The sequence below is a fragment of the Notothenia rossii genome (genome assembly GCF_949606895.1).
Source record: "Notothenia rossii genome assembly, chromosome: 10".
Classification (NCBI taxonomy): Eukaryota; Metazoa; Chordata; class Actinopteri; order Perciformes; family Nototheniidae; genus Notothenia; species Notothenia rossii.
Window position 1 is genome coordinate 26,135,310 of NC_136908.1, and position 27,842 is coordinate 26,163,151.

Genomic DNA, 27,842 nt, shown 5'->3' on the forward strand with positions numbered 1-27,842 from the left:
CCATCACAACCTGCTATCCAGATAACCCTCGCTGTTAGTTAACATTCCTGTCCTCGCTGGGACTGCCACCGCATGCTGTCACTTGCACAGTTTAGCAGCCAGGCAGGTTCGTTTGATTGGGGTGGTGTTATCTCACAGAGGCGGCTCCCCCTGTCTGCGAGGAGGGTGGGCACGCCCTCAGGAATGCACAGACCTGTGTGCTTCTCACGCCAGAACTGTCATCGTAAAACTCCTATCAGCTCGCACTGCTCGGTTTATCACTGCATGTGATCAGAAACAGGGAAACAATCTACACGGTAAAGCACTGTGTTGATAGGATATTTGAAAGTGACCTAACTGCATCACATTAAAGGCACTTGATACTTATTCAACATTGCACAAAATTGGGTTTCAAGTCAAAAAATTTAAACTCATCAATCAGCTGACCTCAGCACAATTTGGTATTTGGCAGCCAATGATTTGTACAGCAATGCAAGGAAACAGCATTGTAAACAAATACAGGCTTTCATAGACACCTTACATCCTACATATAGTTTTTTAGCACCTATACCTATAGAGTCAAATGCAGGTCTACTCCTCAAGCCCCGACAAGCCACCTCCCTGTGTAGGCATTCAAAAAATCCCTCTCTGAACACTTTTAGTCAGTATCTGCACGGAAGATAGATGCTGCCAAGGGTGAAAGGTGTTACAGGTATTCATGGGACATGCATGTGTTAGGGTGGAGGTGAGAGTAGCGGAATGCTTAACTTGCAAAAACAGCAGTGCTGTGTGCAAACCACACTATCCATGCACAATATGGATTATTTACAGCTGATCTCAATAACAGATAAAGATACCTGTCATGGCTAATACCGATGATTGATGAACCAATCATTTCACATTTTTGAATTTTTAAAATAAGTTAATCACCTGTACTTTATACGCACTTTAGGGGTCTAATCACTTCTGACAACCACTATCTACTTCTTCTCTGTATCTATTTGCGTTCGGAAACCCAATTTAAAGGCACATGCCGCCACATACTCATTTTGAAAATGTTTTAGTTACTAGCTCAAAAGAAGCTAAGATTAAGATAACCAATAAATGTAGGATTTTGTATTTTGAAAATAATATCATTCTGTCGTTTTTACACTCCAAACTTTAGAAATACTAAGATGTAATTAGCAGACATGGATGATTAAGTATTCCAAAGCTCTGACCTAGCCAAACCAAACGCACTGACATCAATATTGTTCAAAAATGTTAACAAAAAATGTTATAATTATACTGTATTCTAAAACTGGAAACACAAATATCAATGAAGAGTGAAGTGTTTATATGCCCCGTCTGTTAAGTCAATGAAAGTGTTTGGGCTTCATATCTTCGGCCGATCATTTATGATCTATAATTCAGTTTCTGGAATAATACATGATAATACCATTTCTCATTATCAGCGGTGAGTTATCGTGACAGTATATATCGTGCATTCCTAGTTCGGAGTGTTCATTGGACATCATTTGTACAGCTGAACGGACGGATAGAAGTTATATTTACATGAAATAGAACAATTCTCCTTTTCTTGCACCCCTCATGCACATTGACGCACTCTGTCCAGTCCACTCCAGAGCCACAATCGCTGCTTTGTGTCTTGATCATTCTGTGCAGCAGTGTGGTTTCTCTTTTTGAACGTTTTTCACTAACTAGCTCAACAGAAGCTTTTATTCAGGATTGAACGAATATGAATCCAAGTCCAAGCCAAACGCTTCAAGTAAAACATTGCAGGTTGTTCTCATTAGCGATTTTTAAGTGCTTCTATTCTTCCTGCCACTCGATTCTCTGCCATAGACAACCCCCCCATTCCAAAACAAACCCCTGTAATTGTATCCTGATGGTGGCAGAGGGCTCATGCTCGAGGGTTTCATGTGATTGTACCATGTCGAGAAATGGCCGCGGACGTTGTTTCCACTGCCTGACCTCCTCTGTGTTCAGGAACAGGACTCTCTTTGATGGTCTGTGGTGTTCAGTGCAGCCTTCAGCTTCAGACACAACACTGGTGACTGCTAGCCTGACCATGTGGAGTTCAGTTGGGGTTAAAAGCTTTCTGTAAACGTTGGTCTATAAGAGGCAATGTCCCCTTATTCAGACAGCCCTTTTAAGAACATAAGTTTGGGCTGCTGTATTAGTCAGTGGTTAGAGCGGCCGGCCCATGTATTGGGGCTCAGTACCCAGACCCAGGTTCCAATCCGGCTAGCGGTCCCTTTACGCATTTCGTCCCCTCTATCTCCCCTTTTCAAAACAGTCCCTCTAATAAAGGCTAATCTTGAGCGAAAAATATGTTTTAAAAATATATATACGTTTATTGCAAAGTTATTTAAAACACACTATGTGTTCAGCTCAGTTTTGGAACCTAAGGCCCTAAGGTGCCCCGAGTTCAGGCTCCTGTTTTGGACCTCTGACCTCCCTCTGAAGATACTCTGTCATTACTCTTGGCATTTTCATTAGCAGTTCTAATGCTGTTGTTAAAGTTGACTGTGGTATATACCGTGCAGAAGGTTTTACATTTGAAGTAAACAACCATTAGCTACATTTTGTCATCATTAGAAAACAATTATAATGCATTTAATGGCAGTATTTAGGTCAACTGTAGAACATCATTACACTCACAAAAAACGAGTATTTTTGTCAGTTGTGCAAGACATATTCAACGTGCAAAAAAACCCTCTCCTGTCTCTAAGTTACTCAACATAGCACAAGTGAAATATCAATGCAACTGTAAAAGATAGGCATATGGTGGTTGAGGTCTCCATATCTGTGCATTTGTATGTCATCGGGTCTTGGTGTGGTGTGGTGCTCAGTGAGGGTCTTTCATGAGGTGTGGTTTGATGGGTGGGGTCCGGGTGTACATAACAGGGCTGGGCCTGGGGGAGAATCTTCCCTCTCTCTCCACAGATCACTGTAAATGACAGCTTCTGACAACATAGCCCGCAGGCAGGCATTTTGCGAGGGCTGGAGAAAAAAAAGAAATGGGAGCATAGAATGTCGGAGAAGCAAAGGGAGGAAAAAAGGGAGTAAGACTCAGGAACTGAATCAGTGAACACTCCCACTTAACTACAGGACTGTGGAGAGGGTTTCAGGCAATAAGAAGAAGTGGAAGTAGACAACAACGCCTAAACCTGCAGAGGCTTCTGATTTGTTTGTGATTACTGAGATAAGGCCAGCACGGAGATGGAGCGCAAATTCCAAAACTACTCCTCCGACAGTGTGGGGAGTGACGGGGTGTTCATAGAGGAGCCCCACTACCAGGGGATGCTCAGGAACATGGATCACAGGAAAGGTAGAGTCTTTCATCTTTACATTGTTGGAGTTTTACTGGCATGGAAGTCTTCTGTATTTCCCTTCAAATCGAGAAAAAGACCGATTAAACGTTTTTAGATATTATAAAGAAATGTTATAGTTTAATGTTAAATGATAGAATCGACTTTTGTGTGCGATGGTCGTCTGGCTCTCTTTTATCAAACAGGCCACACCCCTTTTATGCGTCATGGCTTTTTACTCTTTTTATTGGTCAACTGTGCTGACACCAAAACCCATTTTATGATGAAAGATCTACGATCATCTGACTGATGAACCGAAAAATGTATTAACTTTATCTTTCTTTTGTTCACCCTATCAAACTCAGCTGCGGTCAGATGTGTTAACCAGAAGGGTCTTGAAAACTCAATGATGAAGAGATAAACATGTTGTCTCCTTCAGTGTGGGACTTGCAGTTATCTCACAGACATAACGGGATGAGCGAACAGTAATGTTCTTTGGGGAGAGCGGATATCTCTCACCTCATCTCAAAAGATTCTTTCAGGGGATGAAAGGAAACACCAATAGCTCTGTCTGCCGCTCAAGGCTACATGTCAACCAAACACCTTCTTTTTAAGAGAGATCAGGGAATTGTGCTTTTATGTCTCAGTCTATTTCTTTTAGCTCGTATGTTAGTTTCCTCTGGCTTTGATTCCTATATTGTATTTAACCGCATGAAGAAACAAGAGAGTTTTTCTGCAGATTCATCCTAGATACAAAGCCATGCATTCAGTGGGAAATGAACCGGTATCATTTCTCTGCTTTTAAGGTTCATTTCACTTCTCTGTTTTTACTCCTAACTGGTCACAAGCGTGTTTGTGAGTCATGGGCACAATGTCACCCTGATGGGCGTTGGCACCAGGGGATGTCGTGTTCTTTGGGTTCTCTGTTCCCTTTTTGTCCGAACACTGCATCTGTTGCACAACATAAACATTACCTGCTGGTATGTTTGTGATTTACATGTTACATGGTGGAACATGTTTCTGTAGAGGTGTTTAACTGTTGACCATTTACGACACGTTTTCTTGGTTTTGATGGACTGTTTTTAAAGCACATAAGAGGGAATGCAGTCCCTTTCTGTGTCACCTGAAGCTCCTTTTAAAGTTTCTGTTGGCTTCCCTTCATTGTTCTGGTTTCCTTCATTTATAGGACTTTCTCAAACTTTGATTAAATAAGGAAATAAAGGTTTTTTCACTGAAGTTGAACTTTAACACTGTTTTTGGATGTACACTAATCATGTTTACTGCCAACTGCTGTCTAAAGCAGGGGTCGTTAACTCATGGTTCTTGACCTGAGGGGGTGACTTGGTAGATCTTAGTGGTTGTGAGTCAGCTTCCAGCTTGAAGCTTAGAAATTGATAAACCGGTATGTTTTGGAAAACAATCACTGTGAATGTAATGTATATATGATTTGTCGTAAATAGTATACATAGTAATACTAATGCATGGACACATTTCATTAAACTGAGTTTCTGTTTGATCCCCACAGATGAACGGGACAGAGTTCAGAAAAAGACTTTCACAAAATGGGTCAACAAGCACCTGATGAAGGTAAGGTTCACTACATACATACTTGTGCATTATGTTTGTTGTAAAATGATATAGATTACAAAAGTAGCTTTCATTTGGAGCTCAGAAAACAAGTTGTCCTTAAATGACCCTAAATGTTGTTTTGTTTAAGTCAAACTGCAGTGGTTACTTTAATGTCCCATCTGGTTACAATATGCCTAATTGCTGAGTAACCTTAAAGCAACAACGGATAAACTGGAGATGGAACGAAAAGCTAAATTAGATTTCTGTTCCCTATGCCTTTATTCCAAAGAGCGAAACTCTTTTGAAAGGGTGAACAACATTGTAAAAAACCGCTCCTCCACACATGCTATTTGTGTTAACTGTGAGGGGGTGAGTCACGACACCTGGCCTCGCTTTAGAAAAACAGAGGCATTGTGGGCCGGGCTCGCTCAGGTTTCACATCTGGGCTCCAGACTGTCAGGGGCTGCTCAGGGCTCTGCTCAGGGCTCTGCACAGGGCTCTGCTCAGGGCTCTGCACAGGGCTGGGGGACAGGAGGCTCCACGTCTGAACTGCTCTGAGTTCAGGCCAATGCTAAACATGTGATACTGTCAGGAAACAACTGGAAAGCATTCTGCCCCACGACCCTTAGAAATGAAGCACTTCCTACTTGTAGTATGCAAGCCAATGATTGTTGTTATCATGTTAATTTCTTGTATGTCTGTACTGTTTGTTAAACAAAAAGAGCAATTTGAGGACAAACCTCTTGAGCTCTGGGAATCAAAGAATCCTCCAAATAATCAAGAATTCATTGACATAAAATAAAGTAAATCTTTGTGTTTTTCTTTTTCTTTGCAGTTAAGCAAAACTAATCTTAACAATTTTCAAGTTCCAATAAGAAAATTATAATTGTTTTGACCAATGTTTTGACCAATAAATATTCACTTTTATTTATTACAATGAAAACAGACCAATCTTACAGTTGAAAACAGGAAACATTTTTTTGGCTTGAAAAATGAGTACTTAATACTGAAAACAAAACAGTGGCCGATAAATAATCTGGCAACTAATAATCCACCTATCGTTGCAGCTGTTGGTTTTTAGTAAAGTTTTTTGTAATAATAATAATAATAATATAATAATAAGTTGGATTTTTATAGCGCCTTTCAAGAAACCCAAGGACGCTTTACAATAGGACGAGGAGCCATGGGGGGGACATAAAAGGAAAACAAATAAGAAGATAAAAAGAACAGGCTGGTCACAGAGATATGGAGAGTTCACTGAGACTGAAAGCCTTGACAAACAGATGTGTTTTCAGTATATAAGAGATTCATTCTCACAATATGGTATCAATGAAAATGTCAGTGTCTCAAACATTTCTGTTTTTGGAAAACATTTTGACACTAACAAGAGGACTAAAAGGGATCTTTCTATGTGACACTTTACTTAAAATCCCACCGCAAATAGCTCCTGTTATTCTATGTTATCACAGCAGAACGAGAAGGAAATAATGTTCAGTTTTGAACCAACTCACTTTCTTTTATATAAAAGGGATCTCAGGTTTCAAGCAATTATAGACACTAGTCATATATATTACATACAAGTTGTTTGATTCCTGTTGCCAAAGTTTCCAGGGTATACTGTTAAAGTAAAGATACCGCTCAGCTGTACCTGAAGTGTCCAGTTCTGGCCGCTGCTCTACAGACAATCTCAGGTTGATGAATCCCTGCTTTGACAGGGGAATTGGAGTGTGTAAAACTGTGAGGAATGTCCTCCATGTGTGACGAGGCCTCTGTCTGAGACGGCTCACTGGCTTTTGTCGACACTCGTTGTTTCTTTGTCTAGAAATCCCCCAGATTTGGCTCTGATAGAACTTGAGCGGGTGTTCGATGTGGCTGCCCTCGAGGCATTTTGGACTTGTGGTCACAACAGAATCATGGGATTAACGTTTGAGGGCCAGGAACACTCCACTATTATACTTAGCTGTCTCAAAAGTGCCATCTACTGTAGCATGTTTTACGTCTCTCTAGACTACGCAGAATGGAAACCAGATGTCCTTCTGTGTTTATTCAAGTTGTATTATTACCAATGCAATCCAAACAACATCAGAAGCAAATTAAATTAATACTGTACAATAGTTATAAATAGTTTTTTGGTGTACCAGTCAAACCAAATGATTTAAAATGAGGAAATGACCAACAATCTTTGTCTTTAATATCAACCAGCGTCTGCATGTTTGTCTCTTGTCCGCCTCACTCGTCCGAGCTGGTTCATATCTTCTCTCATCAAACTGTTTCTTCTTTCCATCCTTCATCCTGTACTTCATCTTTTCCTTCAGCACTGGAAGGCAGAGGTAGGTGCTGTCAGTGAGCCGAGTGCTGAGTGGATATACATTCATTTCTGCCTGCATGCCTGTGGAAACACTTTACCCTCTCATCAAGATTTACTTAACTTGTTTGGTAGAGAAAATGAAGGTAAAGCATCACATTCTGACCCAAAAACAATTGAAAAAGTATGCGTTGTTGCAGACCAATACTATTTTTCAATGTTTAACTTTCATACTAACAATAGCATAGTTTTTCTATGCAGTCTCGGTTAAATATATGAGTGTACTCACTTTGGTTTACACCTCTAAGAAAGTAGCTTAGTGGTTGAACAGTTTTTTGTTTCCAAGTGATCGTAATGTTCCTTTCCATTGCTAAAGAGACGATTAATCGCATAATCTCAAATATTCTCCCTCTTACAAGTAGTGGAATTAATCAATCTTGGTGAATTTTTCTCTCCAACATAAGGAACTAGATGGCTCTCAGACTGCAAGAAAATACAGGAAAAAAACTCAACAGTAATATCGGTATTTCTAGAAATCATGACCAATTACTAAAGAAATTCCACAGACTTTGTTGTGAGCAGTTTAATTCAAGAACCATTTTCTGTTTTCCAAACTACATCTGCTAACCGCATCACCGCGCCCATCTTTTCATGGACGCGAGGCCATTTACAGCAGGGGATCCTTTCCTACTTTGCTAACATGTAACGTTAGCTTAGCTAGCACTATACAAGCACAAGCTCCTTATAAGTAGATGATACTTCTTTCTGGGCAATGATACTGATAGTGAATTGAATTCTGTTCCTACTTGAAACTGCTCTGAAAACTGTCTGTAGAATATTTGGAGAAACTAGGTCATGATTTTGTGAAAAGTACATTTCTGTTGAGTTTTTAAAATGTAATTCTTGTTGCTTTGAGTTCTATTTTATTAGATAGAAAGCAGACATCTCTACGGTCGATGTTTAGCACAAAAACAAATCTAGAGAGTTGTCATTGTGTGTTGCCCTTCCCTTTTTAAGTTGCTTTAATTATTTTTGACGTGACACAGTGGGATTCAGTGGAATATGTGCCTCGAGTGAAATCCATGTCAGTGTTGAGATGGTAACCTGTTCCTGTGCTTTGCAGTGTTTGTATTGTGTGTGTTCACCGCTGATGCTCACACTCTGGGAAAACCAATGAATAAAAAAAATGGTATGTCATTGAAAAAATGTAAGCCTTTTCTCCTCTCTTGTGTCCACAGTCCCAGAGACACATCACGGACCTGTACGAGGACCTCAGAGATGGACACAACCTCATCTCCCTGCTGGAGGTGCTCTCCGGAGAGACACTGGTGAGACCTTTGACCTTTAAGTATTTTGACATCTGCTTCTGCTGTGACCCTCTGTCAAGGGCGCCGGAAGCGGGGGGGCCAGGGGACCATTGTTCCCCCCACTTTCAGCCCTGCCCCACATTTTCGCAGCAGCAGATGCCGCGGAAAACTGTACAAATCCCGTTTCAATAATTCCCCTCTACTCTAAAGTCGCATCCAAAACGCGATCTGATCTAGCTGTGTATATTTTGTTATTTTTGATTGTTATATTCAATCTCACTAGCTACAGGCATGTTTGAAGCTTGTAAAGGGAAGATGACAGCTCTCACTCGCCACTCTGCTGTTCCACAGCGCCGCTTCCCCTCCCTCCCGCTGAAATAATGAATGTAAGGTGTATAGTAATCATAGATAACACGGCAGGGTCCGTTGCAGTTTGTTTTTATCTGATTTCAAATAAGCAAAGTCTTGACTTTCAGAATATTAAACTTTTTTCGGCAAATTCAGATGATAAATACAGGTTTGAAGTTTGTAACGGCATAATTACAAGCGGAGAACGGAGTAATTTAACGTCACAGCAGGCATAACAACAGCCGGTGTTTCCCGTGAGTGCAGTAATCCAAACGAAAATATCTTCCCTCCGTAGTATTTTGATCATTTTCTCCGCTAATAATCAATCAGATTGATGGATTCCAGAGAAGAGGAAACTTTAAAGGCCTTTTTCTCAAAATGATGACTCTGTAACAGTCATTATATAATGTGACATATTTTTGCTTAATATTTGGAGTAGCCTACAAAAACAATCCTGATATCATTAAAAAGCTAGGAATCAAAATGTGTCTTGGGGTCAATGCGACTGATTTCGATGGAGCAGGTCACTTTGCATTAGGTAAAATAAAGCAGGCAGACATAACAGGAAGAATATGTACATTTTAACCCAATCAAATAGGATATTGTCACACCATTCAAATGTATCCATGAAAATTACAACCAATAAAAAAGCTTAGATTTGTTTATTTGTTACTTTATTTGTTACGTTGTTCTGTGTATGTCAGCCGTTAACCTAAAGATAGAAAGAATATATATACTTGCAAACATATCAGAAGAACCAGCGCAGAAGAAAACTAAATACAGTCAATCTAAACTTACATTTAACAACTGGAAGGTCATATCCCTGACATCCACATCTCCGGAGCGTGGACCTTCTTCAAACAGCGAAGCCAGATGAACCCAAAAGCAGCAGCTCTGCGGCCGCAGAAACTGTCAAAACCGCCGCCGACCCCACAGGCTGGTTCCGACTGCATGGAGGTTTGCTGTCGGGACATTGAGGCGGGTAAAGCTGTACAGCTAACTGTTGGAAAAAAGGAGACCGCTTGTAGATTATTTGGGCAAAGAGAAGGTACTTCAACGCAGAATGGTACAACAACCGAGTGGTTAATTCTTTGCAAAACCACTAAACGATAGTGATACATTGCGATGTTACCAACCTCATGATAACATCATATTTTTTTAACTTAGGATCATACCTGTGTTTAGTCTAGAAAAAGGTAAATGTGTGCATTTTATTATAAAGTTGTGTATATTTACAGACTGTTGCAAACACTAAGAAGCTTATAAACATCAGGTTTAAAACTAAAAGAGCTTTACAAAAAAGTAACACAATTAAAAATGTTTGGAGTTTTATTTGAGTTATTAATTTACATTTTTTGTCAAAGAGATGCTGATTTGAAACCGTTGTTAGGCCGTTACGGCATTTCCTGTTTCTGCCGGAGAGAGGGGAGTTTGTCCCAAAGCTTGCCGCTGTATTTACTCCCTCCATCTGACAGGAGGGAGCCTCATGTGTCACTCCACGGAGTTCACTCCGTCACGGAGGGGGATTGTGTAGGGGTAGGGTGTAGGGCGTGGTTTGGGATTGGGCCATACACACACGCACTTTTTTTGGCCCCCCCACTTCTAAAATGAATCCGTCGCGCCTGCCCTTTGTCCTGTCCAAACACGTCTAATTGTTCCTGCTCCCTGTCCCACTGACTTTAATGTGTTCTACTGTCCAGTACACTTGGTGGAACATGAACTGCTTATCTGAGTCGAACATTTCTCTGCTGGGTCTCTTGTCTCCACTCTTGCATGTCTTGACTTCAAGTCTTCCAAGGTTGTAGGATATTTCAGAACATGCACTTTTTTACTTTACTTAACTAAGCAATGTTTTTTTGTGGAACACACATTCTGGTGGCTTTACAACACTAATTTTCATTCTTTGCTTCCATCTTGTAACCTTTCCGCACTGACTTGTTTGACCCCTGGTTTTTCCTTTGATCTAACTCCTGCTGACCTTTGCCCTGACCTCTTCCCCCTGTGCTTCCTCTCTGTGCGATGCTCTTGCTGGGGTAGCCGAGGGAACGGGACGTTGTGAGGAACGTGCGGTTGGTGAGTGGCGCCTGGACTGTGGGCGTCAGGCACGGCATGTGTCACCACCACAGGTGGCTGCTGGGATGTGCATGATGATAGTCACACTCCCTGCCTCGTCTCCTTTGTGTGTCGACATCGTCCTCTTCCATTTTATCAGCGGGGCGTCCAGCCTGGAGAACAGAGTGTAGCTTTAAGAGGAGTCATTTCTACCGTTATTGTTTATTAAGGGCATTTTGTGGCTGTGATTTTTCATATTTAAAGTTGAATATTGACGGCTTTAGAGTAAAAAAAGAAAAGAAAACACTTACATTACATAAAGAAGTAAAGAGCGGAACCAGGACAAACAATATTCTTATAGGAGCATACTATATATCCAACATTTCAGAACTTGCCACAAAACTAGGTATTTTTTTATACAGTAATTGACAACATTCGCAACCTTCTATTCATGATTCGTCTTCTTGATTGAACTGTCTTTCATAAATCCAAGGCTTTTCATCTTTGACGTATGCTTGAATAAGATATAATGATTATATGATTTTGATAATAATCAAATAAACGAATGTTCTGCATTACAAATAGAACATTCATTGTCTCTGCTAATTAGATATTTGATTACACCTTGTTGAATTGACACATTGACATTGGCGGGTATAGAAGAGTATAGAATCAGTCTTTAGTTATTTTATTATTCAAAAGTAAACACCAGTTTAAGTTTAGGGCTTGACCATAAAAACTACTTTTATGGTCAATAAGGTAACCTTGCTGTGTTAAAAGCCAACGTGTCTTCTCTTTAATCTGACACGCAAACATTTCCCAATCAATAAAGTACATCTTATCTTATCTTATCTTATACGCTGACTGGTTAGGCGGCGAAGCTTCTTATGGACTTGAAGCTTCAAATGTGGAGCACCAATGCATGTCATGGCCATCAATGCTGGGGTCACTGTCTCATTCTGGGTAGGTTTAGAAACCATAGATGCTTTTATGGATTGTGCTCCAGTTAAAGTGTTCATCATTACAAGGGCTCCCTCAACAAAAAGCAATCGGATTTTTTTATTGCATTTTGGAATAGGGCAGAAAATAAGATCTTTAACAAACACACATTTATGATACTTACACGTTTTGTTCAGCAGGATTATCTCCATATAATTGCAATCCCCAGTAAAACGTTAGGCTATAGACGGTCTACATGACATTCACGTGTTTTCACGTTACCACCGCTAAGCTAAAGGCGGCTAATGTTCGCTGACTCATTTAGCCACTTGTTAGCAACTGTCGTTCTAAAGATGCATGGAAGCTTTGGACGTTCTCCAGTTGGGTATCGACAGACGCATTTTATGTTGCAGAACAGATAGTGATCTGTTAAGCTTTTGTTAACCAAAGACCTTATTTCAGGTATTTAACCAAAAACCTGTTAAAAAAAAGGATTGACTTTGAGATGAGGGAAACAGAAGTGGTAAAATGCTAACTGTGTTTAAGGAACTTTGTGCACTACTATAAGGTGTAAAAGGTGTTTTTATTGTAAGGAATCAACTATTTTTATTTTCAAAGTGTTATTGTAGGCTTCAGAGGAAATGAAGATTGTGACTGATGATCGGGGGAATCACTGAGATTGTGTATCATTCATCATCATGCTCTCACCTGCAGGCATCCTGGCTGCTTTGTTTAATGCACATCAGGGTCAGATCTGGTCTGACCAGACGCTTTGATCACAATCACGCCGAATTTGAATCGCACTTCAAATTTGCTAAAGTTGAATTTTGAAGTTATGGCCATGACTGTTAAATGTTTGTGTTGTTCCACAGTAGAATATATATTGTTGTAAGCACAAAAAAGTGTTCCTGGACACTGAAACACCTGTTCTTCAGTCATGGGGCCTTGCTGTTTATTCATCTTTAGTCATGTGCTCCCTCCTCCTCATGTTTGGTGTCCTCTCGTCTCTTGCAGCCACGGGAGAAAGGTCGTATGCGCTTCCACAAGCTGCAGAATGTACAGATCGCCCTAGACTTCCTCAAACACCGACAGGTCGGTAAATAATGGCATTTCCAATACAAGTTTTTTGATCAAAGCAGCATTTATATTTGACTGTTTTCCTTATGTCTTCTAATTCTTCACAATTTAAATAAACCATAAGACTGACCATTAGGTTTAATTGGTGTCCTTTCAGGTCAAACTGGTCAACATCAGGAATGATGACATTGCAGATGGAAACCCAAAGCTGACCTTGGGGCTGATATGGACCATCATCCTTCACTTCCAGGTAATGTCTAGCACTTTTAAAGGCATGTTTAGCTATACATTGCTGTTTTTAAGGCAATACACATTAGCCGGTACAGAAATGAGTGTAACAAATGTAGCTATAAATTGCTTCAGTTAAAGGGGCCCTGACATGCTTTTGGGGTGTTCCCTTCACTGTAGTGTGTTATATAGCTTGTTGTGCATGTAAATGGTCTGCTAACATCCCGAAGTTTCCTCCACTGCCCCTTTAAGGCAGTGAAGGAAACTAACACATCAAATATTGGACACAAAAATCTGTCATTATATAAATTGCATTAACTTGCAATTTGCATGTATTTAAGCGGACTCACATTTCCTAAACTACATTTGTTGTTTATGTTTTAAACTGTACAGCTTATGCATACGAAAAATCCTTCCACCGTGCGAGTACAATGCGTTTCATACAATTTGCTTTGATTACATTATAATTAGGGTTCTTCCGCAGCACGTTCCCTCTTTTAGCTTCAATCATCAGCCCCACTTCATCCCGATGTTGACACAGCAGCGTGAGCCCACAGTGGAGTCCAACAGCCAATCACTTCCAAATGGACTTTATTGAACATTTGGCTGCATTTTGCACTTTTATACACAAATACCACCGCTTCCCCTGTCCTTGAGAGCACGAAGACTAAACACTGAAGAAAAGCTATTCATTCATTCTGAAAGAACAGTGCTCAGTCAGTTTTTAAGTCTTTTATGACTCTTTCCTCAGTTCTGCGCGGCTTACAGTCTTACAATCTAAATAAAGGGGTTTCCTTTTTTCCGGATCTCAAATGTAAACAATTTAAAATTCTTAAAACCACCTATGGCACATTTGAGGAAAGCATTTGTCAATGAGCAGATGTGTTCCTCATGTTGAAGAGGCGTGTTTGGAAGACTTAGGGGGAAACAATGGGAGTGCGTGGAGATTCTTTGATGCTATAATCGGTTTGATGGTTTTGATGTTGGTGTGGGATTCATTTTTTCCATCCAGTGTGACTCAGTCATTCCCACGGGAAAGCTGGAAGAGGACGTGGGCGTGACACATCAAAAAACTCCAAAAGCTTTAGAGAAAAACAGATTTCCAGCTATTTATAAGGTTACAAAAGTTAACTATTCCCATTCAAGCAATAAAAGAAACATTTCCGTTTAAGTTTACTGAGTCACCAGTCAGCTATTCATTGTACGTTCCCATACCCATTTTGTTTTGGAACATCCTAGTTTTCACAAACAATGGTGAATTTCCCCTCTGCTCCCCAGGTGCAGGTAACAGTTTACTCGCACACAGGTGACCAGTATAAATAATGGGCCTGCTGCGTGACAGAGTTGGGATGACTTTTTTTTTTTAAATCTGCGAGGGCGGAGGTCCTGTTTCCAGTCTGAGTCACTCGGTGCCCACGTCCACGCTGAGCATCAGGGCTTCCCTTCTGAAAGGAAAAAAGCAGAAGGAAGTCTTCTTTTTTCCCTCCAGCAGCTTTTCCTGCAAAAATAAATTCTCAGTTCTGCTATGACTCACCGAAAACCCCTGAAAATAGTATATTATGGTAATGGTAACCACACTTCTTAAGTAAGAAACTCTGACATTTATCACAACATTAAATGCAACCTTCACTTAATGCATAATATGCAGCTTATTTACATCATTTTTATTATACTTTCTGTATGATTTCATGTCTTTATATGTGAATACAAATCCCAAATAAGAGATATCAAGACATCAAAGACAAACTGTTGGAATGATTGGAGACACGGGTCACTGGGTTTTTTCTCACAATTGAAATTGCAAAGTAAAAAAACCAACAAATAACTATTAAAATGTTTCCTGGAATTGTTCTTGCAACTTTTTACGACATGTGCCTAGTTTTATAGAGAACACCGCCCCATCTGGAGCTACAGGCAGACAGAAGGAACTCCTAGGCCTTTTCATAAGTACTGTTTACAAGTCTCATTATAGATGTGGGCCAGGCAGCCACTGGATGGATGGATTCATGCAAAATACAAAACGAGTCAAACAGCTGCATTATTTGTGATGTCCCTCAGTGTCAACACAATGCTGGGATTTACCTTAAATTAGTATGATTATGTCTTTACAAACGGGGGTTATAAAGTATACATACATCTCAAAAAGAGAAGAGATAATTCATTCCATATTTAGCTATTAGCTAATATTCATCTGTGTTGATTCAAAATGTTTACATCATCTTTTATTCACTTAAAACTACAAGATAACTTAAAAACAAAAGTGATATTGTTGGGAGATTTCTTTTAATAGTGTGTTCTTGTGACTCAGAGCCAAGCCTCATAGCTCTTAAAGAATAGCAATTTGCCTGTGGAGGTTCTGCTACACAGTCCAACATTCATTTTCAGCAGCCTTTTATTTAGTGAGGTTTTTTTTGTTTGGAAATGTATACATTATAAAGGTGTATGTAGTGACTCATCGACATGTTGCTGGAAAATAACTTGTGTTTCTCTCCAAAACATTGAGTGTTTTGTTTCTTTGCCCTCCAAGTTAAAGTGCTGCTTGGTATTTGAGGTTTGAAATGTGACTCATGTCAAATCTGGACGAAATCAGCGGGCAAACTGGAAAATACGTTTTCCTGCCCTTCAACAAACACTTCAATCAATATAGGAATATCAAAGTGAAGGAAAGTCATGTGCAAGGGAGAGAAAAGTCCTTTCACCATGCAAACTGTTTCTTAACTGAAAGGCAGTCAGGGCCACTTGGGGTCAACATATCCTATTTCCTGAATTTGGAAGTAGTTCTTCCAGCTTTGGTGTACAGGAGTTGAAGTCGTGATGTGAAAACATGGACACTTTTTAAAAGTTCACATCAATATCATCAATACATCAACGATTATTGTTCCATTCACCAGCGTTTTCCCACTGTGGAACTACTGTCAGCAATATTTCCGACATCACACGAATGCAACACTGTTTAATCTTGCAATGTTAACGATGATGAAAATATGGAGTTCTTTCCAATGCTGCACCCTTCTACCTCGTTTCCTGAAAATCATGCCAGTCCTTTATTGTGCTAAAAACCAAACAAACAAAGGGATCGACCCATCAACAAAATCTCCTACGGTGGATATATATATGTAATATAGTCACATATTCTGACACGATGGTTAAGAAAAACTCTCATGCTTGTGAGTTATTTAAGATGATTATTATGTGTTCTACTTCCATTAATATAAATGTATGAATAAAGGTATTCTGATTCGGATTACTTTACACTCATTTGGAAGATTTTTGCCTTACAATTTAAAAAATCAACAAATTAAATCAAACATTATTTATATAGTACTTTTTATTCAGAAAAGGATAAAAACATAACGTTCTTAACAAACCAAAAATAAAAACAATACTATACCCCCCCTTTCCAGGTAATAAATAACACATGAGTTAAAGAAATAAAAAAATGAAGTTTACTATCACTGCTGACTTCTTGTAACTTCTCCCCTCCAGATCTCAGACATCCAGGTGAACGGCCAGTCGGACGACATGACGGCCAAAGAGAAGCTGCTGCTCTGGTCTCAGAGGATGGTGGAGGGATACCAGGGTCTGCGCTGCGACAACTTCACCACCGGCTGGAGGGACGGCAAGCTGTTCAACGCCATCATACACAAACACAGGTGAGGCACTGATGGAGGATAGAGTGGCTCTAAGATAAAGTATGCACTTGGATGTCTTAGAAAGAAAAATTACCCTAAGGGGCAATACGACAGTGACACTAAAGGGTCATCTAAGAAAGAGATGCCATGGAGATTCGTTGCACGAAGCATTTTTCCATGGGAAAAGATTTCTGGTTGGAGAAGCTTGCCTGGGCTTGGAATCCTTTATCACCGTAGGATATGAAAAGTACATTCATTTTAAAGGTCTTCTCTGTGACCTTTTTTTGCATTTCATGTTGCGGTACCTTTTATTATTTATTGCTGTTGGTATTTCATTGTACAGAGGCACACCTGACTTGTCCGGACAAATTTGGTTGGTTATTGTAAATCAAACATCGAGATAAATGCTAACTCAGACCTTAACTCTACAGCTCTTGCTTTTGCAACTGTAATTGCATATCAATTCTGTTAAATGTTTAATTGACTCTTAAAGATCCATTGCAACTTAATTAAATCTAGCCGCCAACATAAATAAACTATAATCAGCCGCCATCTAAGCCTGCAGTATTTCACGGTTTAACACTCAAACCATGTATTTTGGTAGGAGCGCCACTCTTAGTCTTTGCACCTGCAAACACAGACAAGCCCTGCAGGATGGCTCTCCACCACACAACACCAAAAACATGTACAGCCTAAGCTGGCATCATTAAGTGTGAAAAGAGAAAGCGTTCTTTGGCATTTGTGGTTGCATTACACTCATTTGAGGAAAGGTTGCCCTGGAGGTAAGCTCATTGGAGGCTTGGCAGGTTGCAGCAAAACACAGCTGCGCTCACTGCTCTGCCTGAGAGTGTCTCTGGGTGGAGGAGGAGCAGGACGAGCAGAGACTGAGCAGCTGCAGAGAGGAACCTCAGGATGTAATCAGGAGCAAGCAGCTCAAGATAAAGTCGATATTCCTCAGAAAACCTTTTTTTTCTTCACAATTTCAACTGCATTTGCAAGGAAACTTTTGCGTTGCTACAATGTTGAAACTAAAGAGGAAGTTTTCATCGAAGAGGCGTTTGAACAGCGCCTCCAGCAGCACGGCGGGCTCCGTCAGTGACCTGGAGGATCGGGTGGTGATGCTGTGCGAAGACATACCCAACGAGAACTCTTTTGACTCGGGCCGAGGCTCCACCGGCCTCGGGGCCCGCTCCAGTCGAGGCTCCCAGAGCGAGGAGCACGACTCAGAGCCTCACATGGTGCACCTGAGCAGGGACAGACTGTCCTACAGACAGGCCTGCTTTGTGGAGCAGGAACCCCCCCGGCCACACAAAGAATACTACATCCAGAGAGTTATGCAAGTGTATGGATCATTTGGTGCTTTTTAATCAGAATCAGAATGTATTTATTGGTCCTGCAACCGGGAAATGTACATGATTACAACAGCAGAAGTATAGTGCAGATAAAGGAAAGAGAATAGACGTGCACAACACAATAAGTAAAAAAACAGATAAGAACACCATGGTAAAAAATAGCAGTATATATTTTTTAAGTGGTCATATAACATTAATGAGGTAGCTGGTTCTGTTTACGGATTGTACATAAACTGAAAGAAAAACTAAGTTTCATATTTACTGGCATTGTTATTCTCAGACTTAAATGTGCAGAACTTCCTATACATTATGAATGTTATCTTTCCTATCTCTAGGCATGATATGCATTTGTATCCTCTGAGCCTGTGCCTACATGTTATCAAGCAGTTACCTTCGTGGCAAAGTGCACTCAAAGGCAAGGTGTCTGTTTCCTTTTGTATAAAAAGATGGAGGAATTTTAAGATTTCTGGCAGTGAGGACTCCTGTTTTTGCTTGCCCTCTCTGGAATCAGATGCATACTACTCATGACCAAAGGGCCTCAAGCAACATCAAATATGAAATATGCCACATCATTATTTATGTTTTAACTGGCAGCCGTCAAAATGGAATTTCTGCTGTGGGGTAGAAGATAAAAATTGCAAAAACATAGAAGTAAGGGAGGATGCCAGACTGTAATTAAGTATATCTTTCGCTGACATTTTCAACTGTCAAAGAGAAAGACTTTACTGACCCTCTTTTGCTGTTTTTCTCCCGCAGGCCCACTCTGATTGACATGGGTAAAGTGTACCGGCAGTCCAACCAGGAGAATCTGGAGCAGGCCTTCAGCGTGGCCGAGAGAGACCTGGGCGTCACCAGACTGCTGGACCCCGAGGGTGAGAGCAGTCACATGTTCAATACTTCCCTGAAAGCCTCTACTCAGGGAATATTAGAGCCTGTGTGAATTGCTTTTTCCAGCTTCCAGTTAAAAATAAGTAACCATTTTTCTTAAAACATTGTTATTCCCTCCCTCTGCAGATGTTGATGTGCTTCACCCTGATGAGAAATCCATCATTACATATGTCTCCTCTCTGTACGATGCCATGCCCAGGGTACCAGACGTTCAGGAGGGTGTCAAAGCCAACGTGAGTCCTCCTCTTCCTCATCGTCAGTTCTTCTTTCCTCTAAATCACTGCAAAGATATTTCACACCAGAGAGAAGGAAACTATGAACTTATGAAAGATATATTCTTAGTAATATCAATATTTTAAGCATAGCTTGGATGCCATTGATCAAGGGTCCAAGTGTATCAAAGCAATGAGGATTGACAAGTACAGATGACCATATTCCCTTATTTTATATCTATTAGCATCATCACCATGAAACACAAAATGTAAGTACAGTCAGCCTTTAAGCCATGACAGTATAAAGACATTACAGCATTAGGTTTATAATCCCTTTACGAAGAAGATTTGTTGAAAGAATGTGTCACAACAACAATAGCTTCAGAAATGCTGAGTAATAAATCAAATATTTGTAAATGGTCTGTGTGTTGCAGGAGCTGGAGCTGCGTTGGCAGGAGTATTATGAGCTGGTCACCATGCTGCTGCAGTGGATCAGACATCACATCATGGTGTTCGAGGAGAGGAAGTTCCCCAACAGCTACGAGGAGATTGAGGTGAGGGGGTCTGGGCGTTAAGACCTAAAGAAACATTTTTGAACAGCTAAATGACACGATGACAGTGCCGATGAAGCGTTCTCATTCATCTCTTTTATTTGCAGGTTCTTTGGCGTCAGTTTCTGAAGTTTAAGGAAACAGAGCTTCCTGCGAAAGAGTCTGATAAGAACCGCTCCAAACACATCTTCAAATCTTTTGAAGTGAGTTCCATCTGCAGCTACACTACATAGGCATGTTTAAGTATAGCCGTGTTTGCAGTATGTGCTGAAAATGCTCAGACAAGCAGGTACAGGGTGAATTAGTATTCTATGTTTTATAGTGCCGCCTTGTTTTTCACTGCCATTTACAGAATAAGACCTGCACCTACATGGAAAAAGACATAATTATTTTTGATTTAAAAAAAGGGGTGTTATGGAATCTATCGATACAACCTTTTCCAAGTGCCCAAAACTCTCATAACTGATCAAAAATGTGGGCTCCATAATGCTCTACTGTACCTATTACTTTTTTTTATGTTAAAAAGACTTTTAGAGAAATTTGAATTTGATGAGATATCACTTTTTGAAGCTTATTTTAAAAAAATGTTTTATACATAAGTACTCCAAGGACCGTCAGAGTTATTCTGTTGATGTATCACCACAAAAGTATACTATATGAGAATTGAAACAGATATATATTTTTTTATATGAATTGATAATTAAAAATAACAGTTAGTCAGTTTCAGCTAATCTGTGTCATACTCTTCAGGGTGCAGTTCAGGCCGGTATTGTCAAAGTGCCTCCCGGTTACCACCCCTTCGACGTGGAGAAGGAATGGGGTCGCCTGCACGTCGCCATCCTGGAGAGAGAGCGTCTCCTCAGGAAAGAATTTGAGAGGTGAGTAACACCACGGCCCAAACCTCATCACAGGCTATGTTGCCAAAACAAAACCTCACATTTAAAAACCACAAGAAATATAAAAAACTATGAGAAATGATTCACAACACAACCGCTTACTGTGTGAGGATGACTCATTTCCTTAAGAAAAATTCCACTTCGGCAAAAAAAGAAGAGATGAAACTGAGTTTGTGGGATGGAAAGTAAAAATCATATTAGGACCAACACATGACAACCGCCTCATCGCCACGGAAACCTCGCAATAATATGGTCATCTGATAGTCACTAATACATTTGTCTGTTTAATCACAAGATTGCCAGGGCGTAGCTTTTAGTTTGGGTTCTGTGGAGAGTTTTTTAAACCCTCATCTTTCCTTTAGTGGACAGACAGAGCTCTAACATGGCTTTCATGAATCAGGGATATGCGTTAAAGCATATATTGCGCCCAAAGACAGAGTAAGTGCATTTCTTTATTTGTTACTTTATCCATGCATTGTAATACATCACTTCACATTAGGCTGAAATGTGTAAATAGTCTACCTTTTATAAAATGTTTTTGACCTTTGTCCTCCCTTCACTCCCTCTGCAGGCTGGAGCAACTCCAGAGGGTCGTCAGTAAGGTCCAGATGGAGTCGGGGGTGTGTGAGGAGCAGCTGAACCAGGTGGAAACTCTGCTGCAGATGGTGAGACACAAACATCTGTGACAGACAAAATCATATACAGTAAAAAAAAAAATGATTTGGACCACATGCAGAGCTGTAACCTGTGTCTGTGCTGCAGGACATGAGGATGATGAACTCAGGGAAACCTGCTCAGCACACCGCAGAGATGGAGGCAGATCTGGAGAAAGCAGAAGGAATGATCCGCTTCCTCTTCAATGACGTTCAGCTGCTCAAAGACGGGCGCCACCTTCAGGCTGAACAGATGTATCGCAGGTGACTAGCTTAGTTTATATCATTGCAAATGATTAACCTTTGACATGAGGACAACTAATTCCTCATTTTGTTATCACTATAGTGCTTCAGTAATGGGTTCTAGTAATACCTTTCTTTTAAATCTAAACGTTTTTACGTGTCTCAAAAGAAAGTTGTTTGTTTACAAGTGTTTTGATAAGACCTTTTGGTGGGACATTAAACGTCCTTAGATCAGTCCGCCTTTAGCTTAGCGGTGGTGACGTTAGACTCATGTGACATACTGTAGGTGGAGTGTGTTGCTAAATAATCCAGATCAAATGAAAGAGTTATTTTAGATTTTTTGTCAGGAAACTGTTAAAATCCGGGTTGATCTACAAAAACACTTCATTCCTGCAGAACTCTATTCATCTATTCATTGACTAATTTACCTTTTTTTTTATTAATTACTTATGGTTGATTCAATAATATATCACTGTGGTGAAATGCCTAGAACCAACAGTCTAAAGCCCAACAATAAATGGTATATAAAACATAGACATTTTTGTTGTTGTAAATATTTAGCATTTTTACTTGAAGACATTTATTTCATCATCAAATGTATTTCCTGTGAACTAATTAAAGAATAAATTGACATTCTGTATTTCCCCCGGCTCCAGGGTGTATCGTCTCCATGAGAGGCTGGTGAACCTCCGCAGCGAGTACAACCTGCGCCTGAAGTCTGGCGTCACCACCTCCCAGATCCCCATGACCCAGATCCACACCTCCCAGATCCCCATGACTCAGATCCACACCGCCCAGGTCACCACCCTGCAGCAGGCCCCCATGAGGGTGAGGCCCGAGCTGGATGAAGTCACCATGCGCTACATCCAAGATCTTCTGGGCTGGGTGGAGGAGAACCAGCGGCGGGTGGATGACGGGCAGTGGGGCTCAGACCTGCCCACCGTGGAGTCCCAGCTGGGCAGCCACCGTGGCCTGCACCAGTCCGTGGAGGAGTTCCACTCCAAGATCCAGAGGGCCAAGGCCGATGAGGTACAGACTGCTGACATAAACATGAGGAGATGTTTCAGATAGAGCAGAGAGGTGTTTTATCTGGGGAGGTAAAGAAGCATGGTAATGTGGTTCAAGAAATGTCAAAGAATCTCGACTCAAACCGTAGATACTTTTATAAACGAAGGACTAAATCTGACAATCACCCATGCTACTAGCATGGATGATTGTTATTTTCTGGACTCATATTGGCAAGTGGAACATTTACATTTGTATTTTCCTTTTATTTTATTTGAGGATTTATTGTTATTTTATTTTATGTTTTTCTTTTACTTAACCATCATCCATTTCTTTATTTAGTTTCTTTGTAGGTTTGTATAATATACAGTTATCGTGCTGCTATTGTGTAGAGAACTCTACAAACACAGTTCATTTTTAACGCAACCTAATAGAAATATATATCTTTTTTATTACAATTATTGCTACTTTGACTGACCTATTTTTAACATTTCTTATTTCCTCCCCCTGTTCCAGAGTCAGATCTCACCTGCCAGTAAAGGTGCCTATCGCGACTATCTGGGAAAACTGGAGCTGCAGTACGGCAAGCTCCTGGTAAGTAACAAAAAATGCAATAAAATAAATACAAAAAGCTGCAGAAATCTTGCATAGACTTTTATATTTTTTGTTCAGCAGCCAGTAGAAATTGAGCTTTCCCAAAGCCACAATGTCTCCTCTGTCTTTCTGTCCCTCATATTGCCTCATTTTGTTTTGTCCTCTCTTGTAGAACGCGTCTAAGGCCCGTCTGCACTCCCTGGACCAGCTTCACGCGTTCGTCATCGCTGCCACCAAAGAGCTGATGTGGCTGAATGAGAAGGAGGAAGAGGAGGTGAACTACGACTGGAGCGAACGCAACACCAACATGACGGCCAAGAAAGACAACTACTCGGTAACAGAACAGCGTGATGCTCTAATGAGGTTTACTCACAGACCTTTCTAGTGCTGTCCTTCTGAGTTTTCTTCCCTCTTTGTTCCAGGGTCTGATGAGAGACTTGGAGCTCAGGGAGAAGAAGGTGAACGTCGTCCAGGCAACAGGAGACAAACTGCTGAGGGACGGACACCCAGCCAGGAAGACTGTAGAGGTACGATTATTATATTTATTTAGATTTAGATAGCTTGACTACTACAGCCTAAATCACCATATTCAATTGTAGTTTTATTGGTCTTTAAAGTTATATTTAATATAATAAATCCCAGATAGAGTGGGATAGACACAATATCCAACAGAGCCCCATCCCCATTTAAGTAATACTATGCTGTTTAGTCATTATAAACACATTCCATTCAATACACTCTTACTACATGAATGTGAATGTGATAAAGGGAAGTGAGACTTTTAGTAAATAGTATAAAAAAAAAAAATTGTTTTAAATCCCAGATGTGTGGTAAGAAAGAAATGTAATAATATATGGGTCAATTGTTCTACATCGTATATGGGGGAAACTTCTGAAGCATTAAAATCAGGACTCAGAGAGACACGAGGAGAGCTGGAGCTTTGATGGCAAACACTGACGGTTTATTTGGAGCTTCGGCTGGAGAATTCACAAGACATGTCACGGGTCACGAGTTGACCACACGGTTGAGATGCCACCATCAATTCTGAAGACCCCTCCTGTAGCTCCAGGTTTTAACTATAGTTCAGAGTGTAATAATCAACATTCTTCAATAGATAGAATAAACAGCTGAGAACACTGAATCACATTTGTTGTCTCTTATGGCTCGGGGTCATCTACACCCCGAGAAGGATGTGTTCCAGGTGTCCCACAACAATAACTATCTCTGACAGAGAGCTGCCCGGTCATAAACTGGTAACAACAACAAAATGCTAGGGCAGCCCCTCCTTAAGGCAGATAACGGCTGCTCAAGGTTGGTCAGCTGCGTCAGAGGGCAAAAGGTAAACATGTAGGGCGAAATTATTCCCTGACATCATATATAAATTATTTCAATAAGCATACCATTTCTTTGCACAGCCTCTTGTATAAATATAATAAAAGAATAACAAAATATATTTAATATAATGAGTATATGGTCTTTGATTAAATTATTTAATTCCATTTAGGCCGTATCAGTCGTTTGGCTAAAACAGATCCAAAATCTATCTTCTTTTGCTAAAATTGTAGATATTTTTATTTTGAAATGCTGACATTTGGTATTGTTTGTCCTCCTCACTTTTCTCTCTACACCCCCTCCTCAGGCCTTCACTGGAGCTCTGCAGACTCAGTGGAGTTGGCTCCTGCAGCTGTGCTGCTGTGTAGAAACCCACCTGAAAGAAAACACTGCATACTACCAGGTATGTTTACTAACTTACACAGCAGCACTTCAGCATTTAAAAACTGTCTGTGCACAAACATGGGGTCAGGTTATCCATTAAGAGTCAAAGCTCACCTGTTCATCAGTATTTATGTTGCAAACCTTTCTGTTTTTCGTTGGGCAAGTTCTGAATGCTGCAACTTAACCTCTTCCAATTTCTTCCTTGTCCAGTTTTTCTCTGACGTGAAGGAGGCAGAGGACAAAATCAAAAAGATGCAGGACACGATGAAGAGGAAGTACACCTGTGACCGCTCCGTCACAGTCACACGGCTGGAAGATCTCCTGCAGGACGCCACTGTGGGTTCATGATATTGTTTACATGGCAAACACATCAAGACACTGTTATTATAATGTGTAAAAGTGCAACTGGGGAACATACTGTATACAATATCTGTTGATTTAAGGGTGAAGATGGTCCTTGATGGAGTAGAGATAGCTGTTTGTTCTTCTGTTAACGCTTTCTTGTGCTCTGTGTACTTCACAGGATGACAAAGAACAACTGGCTGAGTTCCAAACCCACCTGGAAGGCCTGAAGCGAAGAGCCAAGACCATCATCCAGCTGAAACCACGTAACCCCGCCACCGCCATAAAGGGCAAGCAGCCCATCCAGGCTGTATGCGACTTCAAACAAATGGAGGTAGGCATCGAAAGGTGTTTGTATTTATGAAAAAAACTCAGTTCATGTTCTTAACCTGGAAGTTGGCATGGGATTTTTCAAGCACGGGACTTTGAGGTTTAGGTTTAGGTTTAGGTTTAGGACTTATTCCTGCATCACTTTTTTCCATGCTTCTTTTTCATATAAACACACATTCTGCCAGAAGACATAGGAAGAACACTAATAACTCAAATATAATTAAATTAAAGATAAAAGGACGACACAGATTCAATTGTTAAAAGTTCTCGACTGCATATCGAAGAAGTTCTAACCAATTACAAGCCTCATGCCCTCCACTTATCTACCCTTTGAATTGTATTATTACCAAACTCTGAAACACTGATTTCCGATAATTCTTTTGGGACATGCACAGAAATGCTGCATGCATAAAAATCAAAGAAAACACACGTTTAAAAACTAAAAATAATTGTTAAATAAAGTTGATTTGCCAAATTCCTGATTCAATATAAATGGGTTCACTTTTAATGAAGGCTATGTAAACAGCAGTACATTACAGGGGTATCAGTAGCAGATGAAGTCAGTCAGACTGGTGTGTTTCTCTCTCAGATCACCGTCCACAGAGGCGACGAGTGCGCTCTGTTGAACAACTCGCAGCCTTACAAGTGGAGGGTGCTGAATGATAAAGGCAACGAGTCGTCTGTTCCCTCCATCTGCTTCCTGGTTCCTCCCACCAATAAGGACGCTGTGAACAGTGTCGCCGGGTGAGCTAAGATTCACCCGTATTGATTCCTAAAAATCTAAATTCACCTGCAGTTTGTCAGTGGGTGCTAACCTCCACCTTCCCTTCCTCAGACTGGATGGAAACCTGCAGCGGCTGCACACCATGTGGCAGAATATGTTCCTGGACATGAAGAGCATGCTGTCCTATCAGTACCTGATGAGAGACATACACATCATCAAAACCTGGAACGTCACCATGGTAACGACACAGGATACGCTATATGAGAGAAGGAATAACACGCTAAGGAATTGCATTTGGGTTGATATAAAATCCCTGAAGAACAGCGACTTGATTCAATTAAACATGAATTTAAAATGCTACCAGAGTACAATGGTGCATTAGGGCCATTTAAGGTAAAGAAAATACTTTAATACTTTAAATACAATAGTAACACTGAGCTGGGAAAGGAGTAACATTTCACAAGAAAAACTCAGAACTTTCAATATTAAATTTGTTTATCTACACGGGAAAAAAATGGATATTTTCTGACATGACAGTGCTAAGTATAAAGGTAAAGATTATCTTATCATATAAAGTCATACATTTGCAAAAAGCATCATTTATTGGTATGATGTTGATTCATCCATGCAAAGTAAATGCTTGTGGTTCCTTGTAAAAATACTATTTTGGACTGTTAGATTCAGAATGGATCAGATGAAGGCTACTTTTACTGTTCCTCCTAGATTTTTACATTAAATAAGATTCATTTGTACATAATAAGTATGAAAGCTGGTAAGTACTAAGTAGACAAAAATGACTTTCAAAAAGGACAAATTGACAATATATTTGTGTTGATTGTTTGCTAGAGAAGGAGAAAAGTATTTGCTCTACACATACAGAATTCCTAAAAGTACTGGACATGATTGATTTAAATAAAAAGGCACAGAGTTTTGTGATTTATTTTTTGTTTTCACAATGTTTACAACATGCATCTTCCTTGCACCCTTGCAGTTTAAGACCCTGAGGGTGGAGGAGTACCGTCTGGCCCTGAGGAACCTGGAGCTGCACTACCAGGACTTCCTGAGAGACAGCCAGGACTCTGAGACGTTCGGGGCGGAGGACCGCATGCAGGTGGAGTCCAACTACAACAAAGCCAACCAGCACTACAACACCATGGTCAGCTCTGCAGAACAAGGTGTGTACTGTTCACTTTCGAACCTGTCCCCAAACATGATCAACATGGGTCTGATAGGGATGACAAGGCAAATTCTTTATTCATTTATTTAATTTAGCCTTTTTTCTCATTGAATAAGTTCTCATACATTTGTGATGATCATTTGTGTGGAAGTTGACTGTTGGATTCACATTGCAGGCTATGTGCCCCCCAGAGCAGGTAAGGTCCACAGTTACAGTAGCAGATGTGCAGTCACAGCTTTTGATTGGCTGATCAGGAATGTGTGTGAACGCTGTTGTGTTGTCATTTCTTTTTTTATTAACTTAAATCACCTTCATCATTCATCATCCTCACTGATCCCGGTATCCCTCCTAACTTCACTCACCGTTGCCTTCCTCTCTGTGTGCATGGTTTCACTGCAGCTGATCTACA

At 40.4% G+C, this 27,842-nt stretch overlaps 1 protein-coding gene across 15 annotated transcripts in view; it reads left to right on the forward strand.

The window, feature by feature from the left end:
• Positions 1-27,842, forward strand: part of pleca (plectin a) — a 105,673-nt gene that overhangs the window by 59,210 nt on the left and 18,621 nt on the right. For 5 of the 15 annotated variants that reach the window (XM_079655984.1, XM_079655974.1, XM_079655975.1 and 2 more), the window contains exons 2-25: positions 4,819-4,880; positions 8,406-8,495; positions 10,860-10,895; positions 12,828-12,905; positions 13,048-13,140; positions 16,605-16,771; positions 18,859-18,974; positions 19,117-19,223; positions 19,637-19,756; positions 19,861-19,956; positions 20,504-20,631; positions 21,221-21,314; positions 21,412-21,566; positions 22,202-22,574; positions 23,067-23,144; positions 23,317-23,478; positions 23,567-23,671; positions 24,784-24,879; positions 25,071-25,196; positions 25,384-25,536; positions 26,122-26,276; positions 26,368-26,494; positions 27,248-27,431; positions 27,609-27,629. In XM_079655984.1, the coding sequence (XP_079512110.1) occupies positions 4,819-4,880; positions 8,406-8,495; positions 10,860-10,895; positions 12,828-12,905; positions 13,048-13,140; positions 16,605-16,771; positions 18,859-18,974; positions 19,117-19,223; positions 19,637-19,756; positions 19,861-19,956; positions 20,504-20,631; positions 21,221-21,314; positions 21,412-21,566; positions 22,202-22,574; positions 23,067-23,144; positions 23,317-23,478; positions 23,567-23,671; positions 24,784-24,879; positions 25,071-25,196; positions 25,384-25,536; positions 26,122-26,276; positions 26,368-26,494; positions 27,248-27,431; positions 27,609-27,629 (2,922 nt within the window). Of the gene's footprint in view, positions 1-3,189; positions 3,314-4,818; positions 4,881-7,177; positions 7,193-8,405; positions 8,496-10,859; positions 10,896-12,827; positions 12,906-13,047; positions 13,141-16,604; positions 16,772-18,858; positions 18,975-19,116; positions 19,224-19,636; positions 19,757-19,860; positions 19,957-20,503; positions 20,632-21,220; positions 21,315-21,411; positions 21,567-22,201; positions 22,575-23,066; positions 23,145-23,316; positions 23,479-23,566; positions 23,672-24,783; positions 24,880-25,070; positions 25,197-25,383; positions 25,537-26,121; positions 26,277-26,367; positions 26,495-27,247; positions 27,432-27,608; positions 27,630-27,842 lie in introns of those variants that run through there. The other 10 variants (XM_079655983.1, XM_079655971.1, XM_079655970.1 and 7 more) reach the window with 5 other exon arrangements.